This window comes from Psittacula echo (genome assembly GCF_963264785.1).
Source record: "Psittacula echo genome assembly, chromosome: 2".
Classification (NCBI taxonomy): domain Eukaryota; kingdom Metazoa; phylum Chordata; class Aves; order Psittaciformes; family Psittacidae; genus Psittacula; species Psittacula echo.
In genome coordinates, this window is record NC_137737.1 from 12,520,558 (window position 1) to 12,537,420 (window position 16,863).

At 41.6% G+C, this 16,863-nt stretch overlaps 1 protein-coding gene across 9 annotated transcripts in view; it reads right to left on the bottom strand.

The window, feature by feature from the left end:
* The window catches only part of CDK13 (cyclin dependent kinase 13), a 68,703-nt gene that overhangs the window by 12,062 nt on the left and 39,778 nt on the right, over positions 1–16,863 (bottom strand). The window contains exons 12-15 of one of the 9 annotated variants that reach the window (XR_013956304.1): positions 15,255–15,460; positions 11,793–12,353; positions 8,408–10,735; positions 5,520–8,174 (exon numbers count right to left, since the gene is read on the bottom strand). Coding sequence is in view for 6 of the 9 variants with exons in the window: in XM_080611656.1 (XP_080467782.1) it covers positions 9,879–10,735; positions 11,793–12,353; positions 15,255–15,460 (1,624 nt within the window). In the remaining 3 variants the exon portion in view is untranslated. Of the gene's footprint in view, positions 1–5,519; positions 10,736–11,792; positions 12,354–15,254; positions 15,461–16,863 lie in introns of those variants that run through there. The other 8 variants (XR_013956305.1, XR_013956303.1, XM_080611661.1 and 5 more) reach the window with 8 other exon arrangements.

Genomic DNA, 16,863 nt, shown 5'->3' on the forward strand with positions numbered 1-16,863 from the left:
GGATACTTGCAGTATTGAATTTCACTGCAGATGGAAATGATTTGTGCTGTAATCAAACATGTAGCCCTTTCCAGTGGAAGATTCTCAAGCAATTAGCACAGAGTAAACCAGCTCTACACGCCTGATCTAGTGAAGCACCTGCTCTCTTGCCTCACTAGGTTCAGCTTTTCAGATTAAGGAATCATAAACCAAAACATGGCGGTATTCTAAAACGTATTGTAACAAACTTTCCGTGCTTCAAGAATCCACAAATTCACTCCCATAGTTGAGGTTTCAGGGATTTTTGGTTGGGGATTTATTTGGACAGGAGCATAGAGCATAAAGCTGCCACCATAATAATTACAAAGCTTTTCATGCGTCTTATTTTTAAAAAGCTACAGAAAATTCAAGCCTGAAAACGGTGATGCGTTGCTAGTAATGGTCAGGCTGTGGCAATGCTGAATCTAAGATTCCAACACTATGTAATACATTGCATGATGTCGGCGATGTTTCACAAAACACAGGGTAAAACCTGATTTCTCGCTTTTCCTGTCTAACTAGAGAGTCTTTAATGTCACCTTGAGCAGCTTTTTCCTTCCCACTTAGGAGCAGTTTTAGAACTGCTCTGAAGAACAGGAGGAGCTGCCACCTTCCCCAGTACGCTTTGTAGCACCCACTTCACAAAAAAACCCTGCTAATAAGAAATCTAATCCAGTTTGTTGGGTCTGTTTATGTGCTTCTGAATTTTATAATGCTGCTGTTAATATGTTCTCTCTCCTGTCCTGTGAAACCCTCCAATGGAGTTACACAGCTTGTCAAAGTATCATGCAACCAAGTGGTACTCTGTTGGAAGAGGTCAAGCCAGCATCGTACTAAGCAGCCTTTGCGCAGCAAAGCACGTGCCTGTATGTTGTTCATGTTGATTTTGTCTTGTCAGATTGTTGTCCCTGCACTGTGTAGAAGCTTGGTCAGTTATCCCCTCTTCCTGCAGCAGAAGCTGTTTTGAATATTGGTGGCACTTAAAGCACAAGTAGAAATAGATTCCCTCAAATTGAGGGTCAGTGAAGCATCTGCACTGGATATTCTTTCTATTCTACTTATGAAATCCTGACCTTCCCCTGTCACTGCAGTCTCTTCTGTTGTCACTTAGAAACTTTTTTATTAGTCAATAGAACTCATCCCTCGGATTCTCTTTGCATTTTTCTTCCAAATTTCATAGAGGCAGTTGGTGACCTCCCCTAATATTTAAGCCACCAACTTTGTTACAGACTGCAGTGACTGTATTAAACTGCATTGGATGCTGTTTATTCTCCTTCTTCTCCTGCCACCACAAACATGTTTCTGTCTCTATGTCATGACATGTTTTAACCAAGACAGGAGGATGCCTCATACTGGGACTGTATCACAAGTAATTAGTTATTTTTATAACTTGATGGAAATACGTATTCAAGGAAAAAAAAGACAGTTTAGGTCATCACACTGGTTTCACCAGAAAATTCCAATGAAAATTACATTTTCTTTAAACTACTGATATTCTCCCAAGCAAATGTTTCTTTTCATGCATCACTTCAAAGAGAGTAACAGATGCTTGTAAACAAATGTTGCTTCAAAAAGTAAATGAAAAGCATCATTGATTTACTTACCAGGCTATGAACTACATACTGTGACAAGGTACAGCTCCTTTTTGGTTTTACATATAAATCCCAGGTGTAGCAATCCACATTTAAATGAACTGTATGAAACTAGGATTTCATAGGACTTGCATACCTGTGCACCCATACTCTGAGAATATTCAGTAAGATACAGAGTTAAAATGAATTTCCTGTCACAGACTTTGTAGTAGCACAAGCTTCCTGCATTTCACATTTATCCTTTCTGCAAAGTCAGGAGCACCTTATTTCCATCACACTGGACCTAGCTGTAGATCTGTATTTTTAGTAAACCCAGAAAGCCCTGGATTTCAGATGCCAGGTGATGCTTTGATTTACTGCTTCCCATAGCAAAGGGCAGAACCTAACAGTTCTTAGAATACAAAAGCTCTGCAATGCTGAAACCTTACTAGAGGAGTTGAGAAATGAAAAAGAAGTGTCGAGAGGCTGCAAGGGAGCAACAAATGACAGGAGCTTCCATAAGGCACGCAGAATGTCAATAAAGAATTTGTGTTCTTACAGTTAAGATTTAAATGTTGCTCTTAAAAAAAGGGGGGAAAAAATGTCCTAGAACACAGGACAACAAACAAAAACCCAAACCCAAACTGGAGCCTCCCAGGAGATCAGTTGAAAGACGTGGCTGTCTCCGGTGTATCCAATGCTAGAAGCTGAAAGAGGGTTGAATTTTGATAGAACAGGTCTGTAAAATTCTGTTGGATTTGTTGTATTCTTTGTGATTGTTCCCCAAAGGCAATATTGTAATTGCAAGTACAGTTTGCAAATAAAAGTTACTACTACTACCTCCATGTCTTATTTCATTGTCTTGCATAATTGTATGTGCTTGCTTGGAAGTCTCAGAGCAGGATCTGCAATCCATAACAAGAAGCAATCTGGGGAGAAAAATGGACACAGCTTCTAATAAAGTCTGCCAGGTTTAGAGTAATACTTTCCTGATGTGGAATCACCAGACCATCTGCAGATAAGTTACTGTTATTTATGATCCCACTTCTCATATACGCCATTAAGGGCTTTCTGTTCCTTTCCCATGTTTTCTGTAGCTCTTAAGTCTGTTCTTTCCCCCCCACAATGAACGATTCTCACAAAAAAAAAGGTATTTAAATAGTCACAATTAATCTTTGCTCTGCAGGAGCAGGGTAGAAAGCAGGAAGGTGCCTGCACAGTCACATAGAATCACAGAATTATTTGGGTTGGAAGGGGCCTTACAGCTCATCCAGTTCCAACTCCCTGCCATGGGCAGGGACACCTTCCACTAGAGCAGGTTGCTCCAAGCCCTGTCCAACCTGGCCTTGAACACTGCTGGGAATGGGGCAGCCACAGCTCCTCTGGGCAAGATAGCCCAGTGCCTTCCTGGTCTTGAGGGCAAGGGCTCCAGCTCAGTGATGACACGAGTTTTCAGGAGTATTTGTGGGCTGAAGGTGGCAGGACTCGCGCAGGAAGGCAGGGGACGGCCTGCTCTTCTGCAGCTTCCGTGTGTTTTCTGCCACTGGGTCAGCTGCAAAGGACAATGAAGGTAAAAGCACCCTTGCTGGTCACATAACTAATGAGCTCTTCCTTGTTTAGAGAAAATGCCCTGCTAAGTCAGGCTTCTGTCCAGTTCCCTGTACAACCTGTTCCTTGCTCAGACCAAAGAGGGAAAACCAGCACTGGCTCTTGTACTGATGCTCAGAGAGGCCTCCACAGGAGGGCAAGCAAACAGCAGTACTTCCCTACCAGTGCCACCTGCGCAATACCAAAGAGACACCTGAAAAGCCAGAGAACAATGGCTTTCCCCCGTGTCAGAACCTGCCAGCGTGTTTCACCCACCTGTAAAACAGCCCTGGAAAGAACTGGCAGGAGCAAAGAAAAAAGGTATGCACTTGTGCTAGACCTGTGCATTAAATGCTCACTGCCAGTCACATCCTCTAGCAACTACTACCATACCCTAGCATGTGAGAGGGAGTATAGCAGAGACACACATCTGCACAAGTCAGACACTAACCACAGAAACCAGTGAATCCCCCCCGGTTACCTTAGGGGCAGCACAGTGCTGTGCAAGTACTAGAAGCTCAGTATAGAAACCAGGCTGGTTTCTATTAAAGCTTCCACTCAAGTGTTCCCTTTTCCACCCAGTTATGTCTCTTCTACACTGTATTTTCCAATACTGAAAACAATAATCTCCACAAAGCCTCTTTGCAAGGAGTCCCTGTTAAAGATGCATTCATCACACTATTAGCATTTGCCGTATCAATTGTAGGTCTAAAGTACCCACAGAGGAATTGCTGAAGCAGAACTGGAGCCATGCTGTGGAAAGCAACCCGAGTGTTGTCTATTAGCAAAGGCTGCTATAGCTGACGAGAAAGCAAACACTGCTGCAGGCTCAGACTTAAGGTTCCTCCTGAGTTAAATCACACTGACTGCGAGTTTCCTCCACAGGCAATAAAAAAAGCCCAAAATAAGCAGCCCTAATGAGCAAGTGGCTCTAAAAGTAAAGCCCTCAAGCTCCGTGGAAGTGAATGCAGTTGACTGGGAAAAGGAACAGTTCCCCTTGTTTGTTGTTGCTGCCAAGAGCTGTGACTTGCATTTTCTTCTGTGTGACAGGGGAGTTTGGTAGCTGCAATCCCCTTCATCCGAATGGGCTGTCAGGGCTTACAGGCATTCCTTAAAAACAGGGACCACCTAATCCCAGTTCAGCTAATTTAACAGGAGTTTCTGCAGTGTTGCAGGGTTCTGTCAGAGCTAACAGGCAATAACTCATGCCTGTGACATGACATGGTTTGTTTCCTCTCTTGCTACTCATTTCACAGACACATTCCTTGCTCTCTGTTGATGCAGGTTGTTGTTCTGCAGTTATTTGCATCTCTCCTCTTGATGCTATTCTATGTGCAGCTGAGGATGTTGATTCGCATGCAGATCCCAGTGGAGTTATTGCTGGTACCTTTTTGCACAGCTTGCTGGCCATATGGCACTGACAGCTGAACGAAGGGGACACAGCACCATTCTCAAACCATGACAGGTTCATACTCCAACGTAAACCAGAGCCGACTTTGGCACATTGCTAGCTGCAATAGCAGCTTTAACGAGAACCAGAGCAGACAACTAGACATTGTTTCATGATTCTGCCTGATCTGCTGTGTGCAAGTCACACCTCGTGCAGCCCGGTCACCAGAAGTAAACCCCGGGTTTAATTGTAGCTGCTGCCAAAGTGTTCCCTCCAAAGCAAGACGCTTTGAGCTACGACGACGCATTTCACCAGCCTAATGCCAAATGACACCCACATAACTGCTGCTGGGCCCTGTGACTTCCTATTGCACCACCACCACCCATCTTCTGGCTGTATCAGTGACAAGCTACGGAAGCGATGACAGCAGCAGTCTGTCCAACCTGGGCTGTAAGACTACCAAAGATACAGCGGTGCCTATTTTTGGCTGGAAGTATCGCGCTTACTGAAAGATGAGAGTGCTTTCATTAGACAAGCTGATACAGCAGGGAAAAATGAGAGAAGCCTCAGGCATTCAGGGCGCAGTTGCTGAAGCCACGCTCCATTGACCACGCGTCACCAGCAGCGTACGCACATAGCCAGACACTGAGAATACCTGGCTCTTCAGGTTTGATTACCTGTTGCTTCTAACACACACACCACCCTCTTTAAAGAGAGGAGCACATTAACTGCGCCTCTGCTTGGACAGCACTAACTAAAACCATTGCGTTATACACAACTCCAGCAACAAGCACGGGGCCCACCAGTCACTGCAGTTCTCCTCAGCAGTGCTACTGGTGCTGTAAATAACTGGTTAATAACTTTTAACACACCAAAAGTTATATTCATTTGGATGCTAAAAAACCACCAACGTTCTTCTGAAACAGAGAGGGAAAACAATGAAAGGCTTCAAGTTTTCATGTACTTTATTTACAGGCCGCACAATACATTTTATATACAAATGGCTTAAAATAACAAAGAGTAAGCAAGCTGAAGCATAACAGTTTGATTATTTTAAATTAGGTTGTCTCGAAATAACTCCTGCAATAAAGTATTCTTCACCCTGATAAGCAAAAGTTAGTTTGATTTTAAGTCAACCCAAGGTCATTTCATTTTTAAATACAGAATTCAGCTCCGTTCTCTGGTGATTCCTTAGTTTCATGACACTTCCGCATATATAGAACATCCCGAAACTATCTGGAAGGGAAACGGCCAAAATTTCCCCATGTAAAATAAAACCAGGGTAACAGAACAGACTGGAGAAATGGTGTATGTAAAACACTCGCGTGTTTTATTAACAAACAGAAGAACGCAGGAAATACATCTGAGATTTTTCGCTCTTGGAAACAGAATCCATGGTCTGAGACCTAATTTGCCCGCAGACAAGAGGTATCCTATGTTACTTCAGTACTTCGGTTTGTACTGCACAATTATCTGTTAAACTCATCCAACTGTAAACTTCACCGAAACTGAAACTGCCTCCTGCACCAAGCAAAAGGAGAAGAGCACTCAAAACCCAAAGGAACTTACATGACAGCGCTTCCAGAAGCACCCCTGCTTCTAGAGAGCACCTCACTACTGTGGTATGGAGAAAATTCAACACTGACCATGGTTTATGGAAACATACGAAAATATAGAAGTTTGCCTTCTAAAAATTATTTTTTCCCCAAGAAATTATATTAACATTTAAGGACACACGTATTTTTACACCTTTTCCCTAACACTGCTCCTTCTGTTCAAGATGATAACTAGCAATCCAGGATAAAAGCTGTTTCCTTTTCCTTTGGCTGGTTTTAAGCATATTACATTAGTCGAAGCATTTTAAGTCATGGTCATAGCAGTCCAGTCGTGCTCACTTCGTGCCTCTTAGTATGGCTAAAGACCACTGAATATAAACAATGAAGTACTTGCTACTTGATAGTCCATGATTACAGTATTTTGCTATGTTTATTTAGAAATACAAACACACAACACTTACTTTTTGATGTAGTGTCCAGGTCTCTGTAGCACACTTTGGAATTGCAGCATGGAAAACATAAACCCAAAGGAACTGGGAGGGGAGGAGGAAGTAACAAAAGCCACAGCTCCACAGAAAAACAACACGGATTTTAGAACGTCTACAACTGCATCAAAAACGCAAGAGCCACGCGATGTAAGATGCCAAACTAGCACAGACCCACTCTGCCGAGTGGAATTTGTTCCAAAGGGTAAAACTCTGAACTGACATAAGCACCTCGTCATGGGGTTTGATTCAAAGGCAATTTCCATAGGTCATACACAGGCCCAGGACAAATGAATGTGGACCTACAGTCCTTAGGTCCATCCTGTTCCTCGGCTGCTGACCTGCCCAGACACAGCTCTGGGGTCAGGGATAAATCCTCCTGCCATGCATCCCAAGGGCTGCCCTGCAGAGGGACAGAAGGGCTCCTAACTCATACACAGCCCATGCACAGCCTCTCCCTGCCCAGCCCAGGGGGGAAAGGCTGTCAGAGCCAAAGGATCCCCCGGGTTGCAGAGGAGGTGATCTCTTCAGTTTTCACACATGGAAATACGTTATCTTTCCCTCCAAATTATCCCAACACTGTTGCCCCAGTCAAATAGAGTGTTCAAACTCACAGGCTAGTAGTAAACCTTACACTGATTTGGGGAAAAGTCACTGTGCAGTATGCAGCTGCCACAGCATGCCAGTTCTGGTTTTGATTCATCTGGAAGTTCAGCTGTCTATTGCATCTCCTCATAGGATTACTCGTGCTGTTCTGGTTGGGTTTTTTTTCACGGCCAAAGACTGAAATCCATTTTGGCGAAATGATGCAAGATCAGAGCCTGTAAAGAGCTGCACTGTCATTTACATGTGCAGAGGGGACTGACTTCTCTGCATTAAATGAGGTGAACTAAACGACTTGAAAATTTACCTCCAAAAGGGAAGCAGCAGGATGTCTTCCTTCCATTTTTGTACTCGAAGTCAAATCATTTAGTCCTCTCAGATCTACCTTCCATGTGAACTTACCTGCTTTTTTAGTCAACTGTCACCTGCAGTTACAGCTGAAGTGTGCAGGAAAGTAACACCAGACTGCACGTTTTTAGTGGAAGCAACTGCCTAAAAGCTCTGCAAGTCTTGCTTCATTCTGACAAAAAGCAATCTGTGTGTATTACTGTGGGATTGGCTTTGTTCAGGTTTGTAAACAGAAAGCCTCAGCTGACACTGTCCATAGCTAAATGAAACTAATGGGGTTTGCTTTTAAAATTTTACTGGCAGAAAAATGCTACAGGGGGTATCCTTACTTAAGGAAAACTATCGTTCACGTGTGAAGCTTTTGTTGTAATTAAGCACAGGTTATTCAGGTCATATCTGTATGCTTGTGACCAGGCTGCTTTTATTTTCAGATCACGGGATTTTCTACTGTGTCTAGTGAAGGCAACTGCCAGACTTACAGGGACATCGGAAGCAGCATGACTCTCTCTCTCCATTTCTCATTTGCCAGATCCTCAAACGCTACGTAGTTAGCGAAGGGAGTTTCTCCATGCTCTACAAAGTAGTAGTTAAGCCATATACGAACCAGGATTTTCAACTAAAACAAAAACAAAACACCAACAACTTTGGCTTCTATTCTGAGTAATCCAAAAAGTCACTGACAAGACTACGTTTGTAATAGTGTAAGTAGAAATTTTACTTTCTTAAAAGTAATAATTAAACACTCAGTTACATAAGGTACCGATTTGTCAACTGGATAATCAGTTGGAAGATTGTTTCCAATATGGGCTTTAAAACATTCTTTTACGTACATGCAAAATATAACCATACCTCCTCTCTGCAGGAGAGAGACCACTTGTTGTCAAAGGAAAAGAAAAACATGCTGGAAGTTGTAATTAATACGAGTGGCTCTTGGTAAGAGTTTGAACTACAGTCATTTTATCAGTTGTTCAGAGAGACTCGATTCCAATCTTAAAATGTTCTGTGGAATGGCAGATATCAAATCGATTAATTGGCACAATCACAAGGTTACAGAGAATCAGAACTAGTGTCAAAACATTCTGCTGTTGCGTTAAATACTGGTCATTTTTCCTTTGGTTACTTCCTATAAACGCAGTATTTGTGGGAAAAAGACGACAGTGTCAGCTTTTCACACCAAGTAAGGTACTGCTGTTGACTTTTAAGAGAAAAAAACAACCCTATTTCATCACTTGGTAAGGACATACAAAGCATAGTTCATTTGGCAGAGGAACTAAAACACTTACTACAACTCCAAGAGGGAGCTGAGGAAAAACTACACTCAATGCTTCTCCTCACTTCCCCCGTGTTCTCATGACGTTCAATTTGGAAATGATACTTCATCAAGGAAAGATTAGGTCTCTAAGTAACTGGCCCACCTGAAGTAAACAGCACAAGGTTATGACCTATTTCAGTTGCCTATTATTATCTGAATTTCCATGTTAACTACTGAGGTTTAGGGATTAATTTTTTATCCATCTATGAAGTACTTCCAAATGTTTGCAGACCTTAAGCTTCCATGTTAAGGCACTTACCATTCAAGTAAAACAGTTTCTATATAAACAAGCCTGGGAGATGGAGAGAACATTTTACCAGAACATCCATTCTTTTTTTTTTTTTTTTTCCCTCCTCTTTTTTCGTTAAAAGAAGGAAAAAAAAAAAAAAAAAAAAAAAGAGAACATTGACCAAATATTTATAAAATTTTGCCTCACGAGAAAGGTTGTGGTTTATTATCTGAAATGAGCACAAAGCACACCTTCCACAAGAACACTGAAAGCAGCGCAAAGACTGACAGTGACCTTTGACTCAAGGTAGTTCGGTAAAAAGAAAAATACCAAAGAAATCAGTGCCCTGCTTTGATTGTTGTAAAATTTTTTTTTTCCTTTTTTTTCTTTACATAAAAGTTGGTCCAAACTTACAAAAAAAAAGCACAAATGTGCATAGTTCAGAAGATCTGAAAGAGTGCCATAAAAAGCTGACGTCCCTAAATTTAGCATCCACTTAAAACGGCCAAAATACAAAATAAAATCCAGAACTCGAGTTTGTGAACATGTACAATCGCTTTATCTAGGTTTCAGACAGCATGAGCTTGAAGCGTTTGTCATTTTTCCTACTGTATGCAAGACCCTTTTCCACATAAAAATAAAGCTGTTGAATTAACATTATTCAAGTCTGTTGAATTGCTGCTTTAAACTGCAGCAAGGGAACAAGATAAACAAAACCCAAAATAAAACCAAGGAAGTTTTTCCAGATAAAAATGATGTGCCTGAGGAAAAACAGATACTCAATATGGTAATCCTCTGCCTCGCCCTCTCACTGCAGATGTGCTAATGTGTCCCCTGTATCCTTGGGAATAGCCAGGTCCTTGGGCAGGAGAAGTCCAAGTCTGTCCATGCATGTGGCCGATGCCACCGGGATTTTCCTGTAAGTTACTTCCGAAGCTATAGTTATGCATCTTTGTGGGCAAAGAGTGCGTGCTCTCTGGCCCCACAGGAGCGTCACTGTTGCTGCCCAGAACCGGGATAGGGCCGTGGCTGTATTCAAACCTATGGTCTTTATCTCCACTAAATAGCATGGGGCCAGTGTTGAGGTAAATGTCTCCATAACCAGTTACTGAGCCTGGAAAGGATTCTGAAAAGGCTGACGGAGGAGGGGGAGCACCAGAGTGAGATGAAGCAGTACTGTAGTTATCCAAAGACTGAATATCCGAGTTTCCAAGGAAGCTCCTCCTTTCTAATGCTCCTGATGATCCGCTTCCTATTCCATCACTACTGCCATAATGGGCAGATGAGAAGGAAGACGATCCAAAGTTATCCTTGTAGTCTGGGCCTGGTACGTAGGATTCTCTAGGCTGATAATCCACGCTCGTTTGTACTGGCTCCTCTGTTGTCGCCTGAGCTTGATGCTGAGCAAGCAGCTGCAGAAGGGCTGCTTTCACTCCTGCATGAGGATCTGTTCCTGAAGAGTTAGTTATAGGCAAATGTTGGTTCTCTGTCCGATAATCAAGGTCTTCATCAGTGAGAGGTGGAGGCTCCGGTGGCTCTGGGGGACGCTGGTCTGGAGGCAAGATCCGAGGGCGCTCTTGTTCGGGTGTTCGGTTTAGAAGCCTCATCTCAGATTGCCTAACTAAATCCTCTTGACCTAAGCATATGAGAAAGAAAAGCTTTGGAATAAAAATACATAATAACAATACCAGGAAGGAAGACGACTCTTTCCTCAAACAACGCAGACATTTGTTACTTCAATTCTCATTTAACTTATCGTTTAAATCTATTGGTAGGTAGTCGGATTATTCTGGGGAGGGCAACAGCTCATTTGCCTCAGGAGGGTGACGCAGGTTTCTCCTCCAAGTAAGATTAACAGGCAAGTAGTTAAAGGAAAATGGCACAAGCTCCTTAAACAAAAAAAACACACTCAAAAAAATCCCAAACAAAACTTGACAAACACATAAATACTAGAAAATTCAAAGAGGGGTCACAAAAGATTTGCAAATAGGAACAGAAGTCTTGAAGGACAAAAGGCCACTCTTAAACTCAAAGGAAAAAAAAACCTGAAACACTTCAGAGTGCTTTCAGCAGCTCCAAACACCACAGAGCAATACATAAATCACCATATGGTAAAACTGAAATAGGAATCCAAAAAGGTCACCAGGAGAACTCTAAACTTTGAGATGACTAAGGAAGCCACTAATATACCAAAGTGGTAACCTTCCGTCATGTGTGTTTGAGTGACAGGAGTAACCTCCTCCAGAATCTGACGCTGAGAACTTGCTCTGGTCAGCATTAAGAACAAAATGAAAACAGTCTCTCCCTAAAATAGGCTTTTACCTGAACACGGTCAAAATTAGCAAATTCCATCTATGAAATTGCTAGAGAAGACTGTCTTCTCCACCACAAACACCACTAATAAAACCCCAAACCTCCAGAATGGCCATCAGTGTAACTGCTTCATCAGAAATACTACAAGCACTTGTGTACCTCTTAGAGTAGGGATCATTCTTTTGCTCTGTCTGCATGGTACCTGCTACAGTGAAACACAAATTCTATGATCCATATGTAAAGAGCGACAAAAACAATTGAATCATCTCTCCCATACTCACACAAATTCATATGGTTAACATGTTAACTCTTTATCTCCAAATCATGACATATCCCACTGCTCAAGGTATCTGCCAGTTAGCAATAAAGACCTTCAGTACCTGCAGATGTATATAACGACTTGATCAGATGTGGGTAGCCAGGTGCTGGAGATTCCACGTCATCCCGGCTGACAGACACAGGAGTGGTAGGCTCTGGAGGCTGCCTGAGTTGTAACGACATTTCATTTCCTGATCCATTTTCCTTCTCCTCCAACACAAAATCTTTTTGTTTTGTTTGCTGAGCCTTTATTAACTGAGACAACAGAACAGCAAATGCACTCTGCACAGCTGCCTGGGCCGCATCAGTCTCAACTTTAGGCTGATTCAGCTGAGCAGGCGGTACAGGAGGCTGGGTGATCGTCGGCTGTTTGAGAGGCTCCTGCTCTGGTGGCGGTGGTGGTGGCGGCGGTGGCTGCTGCTGCTGTTCTGACTGTTTTTCACCTGCTGACAAAATTCCAGCAGGAAGATTTATTTTATTTAGTTGCTGCTGAGTCTCTGGGTTTACCTTAATATTCAACACTTGGGCAAACTGCGCCAAACTAACACTTGTTTTAGACTGTAGCAGGTTTAGCAGGATTGCCACTTCATTCTGGTTTAACTGCTGTCCAGTGCTTGTTTTAGCTAAAGACAAAAAAGGTGGTTTTAAGTATTATTTAGAACTGGCATATTTCAGAAACTCAAAAGACTAATCTAGCATGGCTGACATGAACTGGCAAAGCATGAGTTTGGACAACACAGGAATGGAATGCTTTTACATATCAACTGCCTCTGGGGGAGTACCTATAGGAAATGGAATAGGAAGATCCAACATAAAGAAAGTGACTTCCAAGGGGTACACACACACACTTGGACAGATGAGAAATATCAAGCTGGAGCTCAATTTTCCACAACACAACACAACTAAGCTGGGGCTTAAGGCCACCTGCTTTAGGCAGCTGTAAGATTTCCAATTCCCGCAAAATTCCCTATCTTTGACATATCACATCCCTCTGTTAAAAAGTGGCCATCTGCAAAAAGCATTTCCAGTCATATTTTGGCCTGTTCTAATTCAGCATCTGGATTCTAACACCTGCTCAAGTGACCAGGCTCTAGGTGACGCAGAAGCTAGCAAGTATAAATGCAAAAGCAAGTGCTGAGTTTGAAGGACAAGCCATCAACCACCCAGTAGCAGGAAAATGCAGGTTTGCGATGGCATACAATTCCTACAATGAAATGGAGTTTGCCACAAGTAAGAGGAGAGTATGATGATGGAGGGGAGTATGAATAAGGAAGTCGGAATATCAAAGTAGTTTCTTAGTTTCAAGCACCCATTTGTGGCAGTTTATTGTGAAAGAAGTGAAGCAGCATGGATTTCAACATGCCCAATGAGTACATGAATAGTAGATGAGAGGAAAGTAGTTAAAAAATGAGTGTGTGACACTGTGCTGGCAGAGCCCTGATTTTTTTTAACCTAGATTAATACGGACACATTCTGTCCTCTTCTATCCCTGATTCTGCTAATTCACCGATGTATTAATTCATAGCAGATTCAGAGCACGAACAGCCACGCACGCAAAAATGTTAAGTATTTGCTTTGCAAGACTAAGAGCAGGACAGCTGGAAAATGCTGCAAAACCAAAACCCCACTACCCTACTTGTGGATGTGCACCAGGATACAAGAACTTGGAACCCTAAGGCAGGGTCCAGGGATTTCAATGATTTTATACAGTGATATATATAAAATCATCTCTTTGGCAATACACAGAAAACTTCTAAGGCCTTGTACTGCTGGCTCTCACTCAGATGTCATGATTAACAGTTGATTTTGTAACATCTGAGGGCAGTTTGCTCAACACTCAAACTCTTCTCAGGGTCCCAGTGAAAATTCAGCAGAAAAATGCCAAACAGGGAAACTAACCTACCTACATATACCTATCCTAACCATACTCTTTGGTTAGTTTCAAGCCCATTCCAAGAGCAGACTGTGTCCTGGGAAATCTGGCAGTTTCTATCAGAAATGAATTATTGAGCTCTCTTAGCCCCTGTTAAATTTTAAGATGCAATCACCAGGGGTCCCATTTGTGACTAAGAACATTAGCAGTTGATTCAAGGTGGTTTTTAACCTCTTATTTTGGGGTGCAAAAGTTTTTAAAGCATGCATTTGTACATGGACTTTTTTAGTGTGCCTTATTGATAATATTATCTAATATTACCTAGTTATGACTTTCACAAGCGTTTTGCTTAGCACAGAAAGCACCTCTATGCTAAACTGTCTAAGCTCTCTCGAAAATTAAACTGTCTTCTTTTCTATCTAGATATATTTCTTTATGTGCATATGAGCAAATAGCAGTATAGGTCTGAACGATTCCTTCTCAGTTTATTTACATAGCTAGTATTAATGACTAATAGTAGTCTCTCATCAGGCTACCTGTTATTAAAAGTACAAAGAAAATAGATACTATCCTTTAACTTTTATACAGATTTCATTTGTGGGGGTGAAAAATATTAAGGGCTACAGAAAGTCATGCTTGGAAATGCTGCCAAAACTTTAAGCCAAACATACGGAGTGGCAGAAGCTCACAGCTGGCTTATGGTGCAAAACAGGATGAACAGGAGCAAGAGGCAATAAATTGCAGTAAAATATGATCAAAAGATATTATTTTCTATATATCTCTGCACAGAGTATTTAGAGCTCTGCTCCACTGTTAAATGAAAAGTTGATTCAAGATGGTTAGTATCAAAGAACGTTCAGGCTCTGTGCATGCATTTATTGGGTTTTTTCAGCTGAACTCCTGTATCAGCACCATGGGGTTTATGGTCACTTTGCACCATCAAAAATGGTCTAAAATAAACTTATTGGGTATTCAATTTGGTTTTGTTAGTCTGTATATTTCTATATATTATGAAGGAACTATCACTGAACTACTAAAGATCTCAAATGGTGTCTACACAGGAAACCATTATTTTTCATATTCTATTCATAAAACTGCTCTCAAGCAAGATCCTTTGGTTAAGTTTCAGAATTAACAGTTGTAATCTACACAGGTAGCTACTTCTTGTTATATCAGGTTTTGGGTTGGAGGTTTATGTTTATTTCTTTACAACTCAGTTCAGCCCCAACTTGGAAAGCCAAGAATAATGCAACATGCAAAGGGCATCTATTTCATTTGAAATGATGACTCCCAAAATCTGCCTTCTGGTCAGTTTATCAATACCAAGTAAAGCTCCTCCAATCTATGAAGACTGAAAGGAATTTAGAGCAGCAGCTGGCTTGTGGGATTACAGAAGAATTATAGATAAGCAAGAGATAAAATTCTCCCAAAATACAGAGCAAAGTAGTTGCTCTGACCAGATTGCAAAACTAACTTAAAAGGAACACCTAGTTTCCAAAAGCAAAGGTAAATCTTTTGTAACAAAGACTTAACTTACAATACCGCTCCTCCCTCAAGAATCCAGGAGACGTCAGTACTCTACAACCATCTAAGATTTCTAGAGGTGCAATCCAAGTAGAAGGTAATCACAGGAACTGAAAATATTACTGACCAAGTGCTACACTAGAGTTGCCCTGAGTTTTGAGTTGGGAAGAAGTTTGCATGCCTTGTGGGGTGTTGGTTCTGCTCTCATCCATGCCGAGAGACAGATCCTTCCTAGGGACTTTAGCTGCTGTTGAGTCATCAGTCATGCCCATCTGCTTCTGTCTTCTGCGTTTCTTACTCCACAGCTCATGGCAATCTTGCCACAAAGGCAGGCTGAAAGAAGGATTAGAAATAATCAGTTTTAACACAGATTTTTTTTTAACCATGTTGGTAAAATAAATACTTGAGTTATACATAAAGAAACTTGTGAAAGATTGATCTACCGAATTCAAGGCACATGAGAAAACATACAAAGCCAGCAAAATCTCAGACCTGCTGGCTGAAATTTCTTCACTGACTGCCTATTTCAGAAGCACTGATCCCTCCGGCAGAAAAGGGGAACATGTATGTTAAAATTAGAACCAATGTCATTTTCTTTCATTCGCACTTATGAAAAGCCTAGTTATTTGTGTAATTCAAGACTTCAAACTTCAATGCTGCACACTTGCTATAAAACAGAATTTGCACAGTAACAGATAACAGAATTATTATATGAATATGAAAATGCTTTTTTCAGGGTACGGGTGTTCAATTCCTTTTGACTACTTGTAAAAGTACTACTGTCTCATGAGTTCAAGTATTTATCTGCAGTAACAGACATGGCTATCTAGTTGACAGTTGTACAGCACAGACAACCAAGACAGTGAGTGGGAGGGAAGGGAAAAAAGTTTCAAGAGTAAGTTGCATGAATAAACAGCACTTAACACTAGCAAAGTTTAGATACTAGGAATAACATGGGATATCCCAGTCCTTTAAAAGACAGATAAAGGCAGAGACAAAAATCTCCTAAGGAACTCATCTGTCACCACTTCTGTTGTTCCATTATTGTTCCCTGCAGGCATCTCAATCCTGATTTCCTAAGGAACATAGAGACCCATCCCATAGATAATGGAAACACTGAGACAGGCAGTAAAAATAGCTCCTTCTGTTTTCCTATTACGTATCAGTAACTGCCTGGTCAGTTCCCTCACCTAGGAACAATGAAAACTTAGGTGACAGGTGACAAATTAGGGGACAGATGCCTCAAGGAAAGGCAATTAGGACAACTGCTTCCTTTATTGTTTCCCTCTGCATACCAGGTCAAAGACCTGCCAAGTACTTGGTCAAAACCAACTGGAAGCAAGCAAGAACTCATTGTGAGAAGTATCTTACAGTCCTTGCATTGAACACTGTCACTTTCTCTGAATGAACAGCTGTTTCTTCCCAAAGCAGAACATTCGTTTTCCGAACAGTTCACACTTTCCTGTGCATGCTCTGTCAGACGTGAGTGTGGTTTCTCTTAATCTTTAAAAGGACACCAATGACTTGTTTTGAATTTCCATGTATCACCTCCTATAATGGATGCACTCACTACCAAGCTCATGAAAAAAAACCCTAATTTCTTCCCCTTCACTTCCTTTTAAAAGCACATTAGCAACATGCTATACAAGTGGTTCTGAGATTTTAGTGAAAAGCCTAAAATTGCTGATTGCTGATACTCAAACAGCAATACATATATATATATAACAATCACATTC